This window comes from Monopterus albus, unplaced genomic scaffold, assembly GCF_001952655.1.
Source record: "Monopterus albus unplaced genomic scaffold, M_albus_1.0 scaffold49.1, whole genome shotgun sequence".
Classification (NCBI taxonomy): domain Eukaryota; kingdom Metazoa; phylum Chordata; class Actinopteri; order Synbranchiformes; family Synbranchidae; genus Monopterus; species Monopterus albus.
The window spans coordinates 2,560,839-2,565,023 of record NW_018127929.1 but is presented as its reverse complement, the minus strand read 5'-3'; the positions used below and the strand labels follow the sequence as shown (position 1 = coordinate 2,565,023).

General features: G+C 42.7%; 1 protein-coding gene and 1 long non-coding RNA gene across 3 annotated transcripts in view; one reads left to right on the top strand and one right to left on the bottom strand.

Moving 5' to 3' along the window:
* Positions 1-4,179, bottom strand: part of tbx3a (T-box transcription factor 3a) — a 9,002-nt gene extending 4,823 nt beyond the window's left edge. The window contains exons 1-5 of one of the 2 annotated variants that reach the window (XM_020600942.1): positions 3,359-4,179; positions 2,130-2,412; positions 1,527-1,673; positions 687-763; positions 35-192 (exon numbers count right to left, since the gene is read on the bottom strand). In XM_020600942.1, the coding sequence (XP_020456598.1) occupies positions 35-192; positions 687-763; positions 1,527-1,673; positions 2,130-2,412; positions 3,359-3,750 (1,057 nt within the window). In that variant the 5' untranslated portion in view covers positions 3,751-4,179. The remainder of the gene's footprint in view (positions 1-34; positions 193-686; positions 764-1,526; positions 1,674-2,129; positions 2,413-3,358) is intronic. The other variant, XM_020600943.1, reaches the window with a different exon arrangement.
* Positions 1-4,185, top strand: part of LOC109960674 (uncharacterized) — a 94,472-nt gene that overhangs the window by 13,356 nt on the left and 76,931 nt on the right. The window lies entirely within an intron of this gene.

Genomic DNA, 4,185 nt, shown 5'->3' with positions numbered 1-4,185 from the left:
TGTGGCTGAGTGTGCGTGCGGTCTGTGAGCCTCCCCTTCAGGTGTGGCGGGCCCACGGTAGACACGGCAGGGGACGAGGCCTGACCGAAGCACTTAAAGGAAGCCTGCTCTCCTGAGGAGTCGTCTGAAGCTCCGTTCTCCTTTTTCTGCTGCTCCTCGTATGAACGCATGGATTGCAGAGCCAGCTGTTTCCTGTGCACAAGTATTCAGGTTATTATTGGTCCTGGTCACAGCTCCCAGGTCAGAAACAATATCTGCAGCACGATGAATGGTGTGGAAGCTTTTTCACACTGGAGACCTGAGATAATGAAGCTCTGATTGTGGTGCTCATTTACCTATGTAGCAGGTGAGAGTACAAACCCATTACAGCCCCACTGCCTTAGCATGGCCCATTCCCCATTTTCAATTCAAGCACAACAAAGACACATGTATAATTTAAAATAGGCTATTAATCACCAAGTGAATTGTAACGACATTTAAAGTTAATCTGTTCCATACCTTCAGTAGAAAACATAAGAACTATAGTGAACTCTAGCCTTTTAAGCTGTTTAATTAGAAACTGTGGCGAAGCAGACTCCCTGCTGGTTAATGCGCAAGCTTTGACGCGGGGTTAATCCACCGAGATCACTGTTCGTCTCCATATAAATCTTAAGACATCTGAGGGCTGCACTTTCCCCCCGTCTTACCTCTTTTCTCTTCTCCCGTTGCCCGTGTCACGGAATCCTTTGGCAAATGGATTATGGTCAATTTTTAGCTGGGTTATCTGAAATAATTAAAAGTACGTGTAAATATTCACTTCCCTATAAGGTATCATTTTACAACTGCAGGTAATTTCTACAAGATTAGAATGCACCGACTGTCTATTATTGTTCCAACAGGCCAAAACAAGCTGCTACAGCAACACACTTGCAGATAAAACACACAATGACCACATGAGTCGGCACGTTTTTCACGACAATGAAATATGTTGTTTTTGTGCAACCTTTTGCAAAATTCTCTTCCCACACCACTTCCTCGCCATCTCCGGTTGTGTTACCACAGGAAGTGGTGCCGTCGTTTCCCCACCATGTCGGAGCTTAGGAGGTCACTGTCATTTTTAAAAAAAAGGCTCACAAATAATAAAATGATGCTACGCAGCGTTGTTTGACTCAACAAAAACGACCCTCTTGTTTTCTGTTTCTCACTTCAGCCGCACAGTGTTGCCCCTCTTCCTTCTCATTTTTCAGCTCCAAGCCCTTTCTAGTTTTGCGCGCACACACTCCGAGAGTGAGAGTCTGGGTCTGTGCCAAATCCTTTCCACGTGCTTAAATATAAGGAACATAACCTGTATAACATTCCTCTGAATTATTTCTTTCCTACTCAGCAACATCCCTTCATTACTCCACTTGCACCGGCTCCAACAAATACGCCGTGTTTCATATTTTATCACAACAAAATGCTGCACACAGCGTGAAAGACGGCGTCTGGCAGGACAAACTACTTTAGGAGATATTCAGGATGCAGAGTAAAGCAGTAATTGTGCTTACCTTGTCGTTCTGATAAGCAGTCACAGCAATGAAATCCGTTTCAGGAAAAACATAAGTCCTGAAGGTACTGTACGGGAGTTTGAGAATATCGTTGGCCCTCACAATGTGAAACCGAGGCTGATATTTGTGCATCGAGTTAAGAATGGTCTGCAACACACAGTCACACACACACACACACACACATGCACACACACAGCACAAATCATTTGTTTTACTGTTTATGATTTTGATTTAAACCATAAATCAACTTTTAAAGTACAAGTCACATCATTATGAGGGATTAAAACTAATAAATACTAATAAATCATATAAAAACATTCTGGGAATTAGTTTTGGTGGAAAATGTAATAAGTTACAAAAATAGTTGCAGGCTTAATTTTCTTAAAAATATGCAGTAATAATTGAGATTATATTTCACCATTTGCAATTTTTTGTAATGTTATCTCAGTCACGTCTTCCTCACAAAATACATCTCAAGCCCTATGGGACTTCTTGGGCTTAAATTAAAAACATAAAAACAAACAAGCAAACAACAAATAAAAGGTAATTATTACCACATAGCTACTAAAAAGAGTAAGTTGATAAATAGGAAAATGGACATACATTAGTTGAACTTACAAATCCATGCTTGTCGGAGATGTTATTAGTCAGCTTGAGTTTGTGAAAATTGACGACTTTGGACATCCACTGTTCACCAGTAGCCGGACTGTCCGGGTGAATGTACATTCTCTTTGGCATTTCGGGGTCGGCCTTCCCTGCCACCATCCAGCGGGAGTTATGAAATTTGTACCTGCAGTCGTCGGCTGCAACTATATCCATCAAGAGAATGTATTTGGCCTTCTTGTCCAGACCAGTGCACCTCACTTTGAACGGTGGAAACATGCGCCTGTAACAAGGGGAAGCACATGATGAGCGCTGGTGTGGTGCCAAATAAAATATTAACAATAGCAAAATATTTTAGATGGTGGTAAATCCATGATTCTTAATGATTTTCAAGTGTTCTATCAGTCTGATGTGAATCACGACGTCTGTCTGCCAAAGAATTCAGCCGAAGAAGTATAATTATGCTCCTCTACTGTGATGCTGCAGTATATGGATGGTGTCTTCATTTTTAATGCTTTGAAAGGCCTATATACATACAGACAGGCAGCCATGTTTGTGTACTGTCACTGTGGTGATGACAGAGTATTTAATCAGAGCTCCACATATTCAGAATTGACATTTCACTGGAATAGTCTGTCAGTGTAACGTATCTGACAAACCGGGCATGAAAATGAACACTGAGCTTAAACTATGCATAATTTTTTTTATGCCATGGGATTAATAGTGTAGATACGTGAAAGTGAAGCTCACTATTAATAACAGGCCAGCAGGCCTTGGCCCTTTCAGTTTCCAGAATGATTTTAGGGCCAACATGTGACTTGCCATTACCAGTTTGTTGAACGTGCAGCGGCAGAGCTGAGTTTGCAGGAGCTCACAGCTTAAACTCAGTTTAGCACTTTTTTCTATCAAGCTAATCTTGTATATCTACAAATTATTTGGGTCATTTCTTTTTTTTATTTTACATTGTAGAGAAAACACAAGCATGACATGCGTGGGACACTTATGCTGCAGTGCACATGTAATGTATTCAAATTAAAGGCTCGATTAGGTGAAATAAAAGTTGTATCCATGTAGACATGCTTAAGTCCAAGTGTCATGTGTTTAAGGACATGCATATCTATAGGTTTCTCTATCCCTCCATTATGGGTTATCAATCAACAGGCTTCCGTATGTCAGTTCTAATAACATCTTTGGGACGAACACACACAACAAAAAAAAATCTATTTCACCTTCCGGATTTGGTGATCACCATCTCGGTGCCTTTCTTGTGGAAGAGTTCCCAAAGCTCTTTGGCTTCCAGGTGAACTTTAGGATCGTCCTCCACCTCCTCCTCGGGCTCCAGAGTCTTGAGAGGCCTGAGGTGGGCGGCCGCAGCCTGATGCCCCAGCGAGGAGAAGTGGAGGCCGGTCTCCGCGACTCCCATCAGCTGGTCCATGATCGGCTTTCCCAGGGCGCCCGGCAGGGAGAGGGAGCCGCTGGGAGGGAGAGCCAGGGCCGGGAAGAAAGGAGGCTGGTGACCCAGCATTGCACTCATGGCAAATTCCGGATCCCGGTGAGGTATAAACGGATGATATGCCATACTTGATCCTTGTATGACTGGATCTCTCATGAGGAAGTTCATCCAAGTGCAGGCAACAAATGTAGACGACCGGTTTGATGTGAAACTACTTCTAACGACAATGAAGCCTGCGTATACAAGAGGCGAAAATAAAGACAAAAAAAAGGACAAAAATAAATCTGAAGTTGGAAATCTTTGGAAATTCCTCCTTCAACTCTGAAGAAATGAACATCCACGTATTTTTCACAAGTTGCCGGGAACCCCCTACAGTCGTTCGCTGAATTTTGATCACAAGTCTGCAGAGAGAAATGTAAAACTATTCTCCATTAATCTTCAAGAATGCGAGACCGACTTTCTTCCGAGGTTGACGCAAATCGGACACCTTTGTGAGTCTCGCTGGCTTGTGGACATGAGTCGAATTAAACCAACTCGGGCGAGTCACTTAATTGACTGCAGTGCATTCTTCCTCTTCTGCTGCTGTTTACAATATCGGCATTC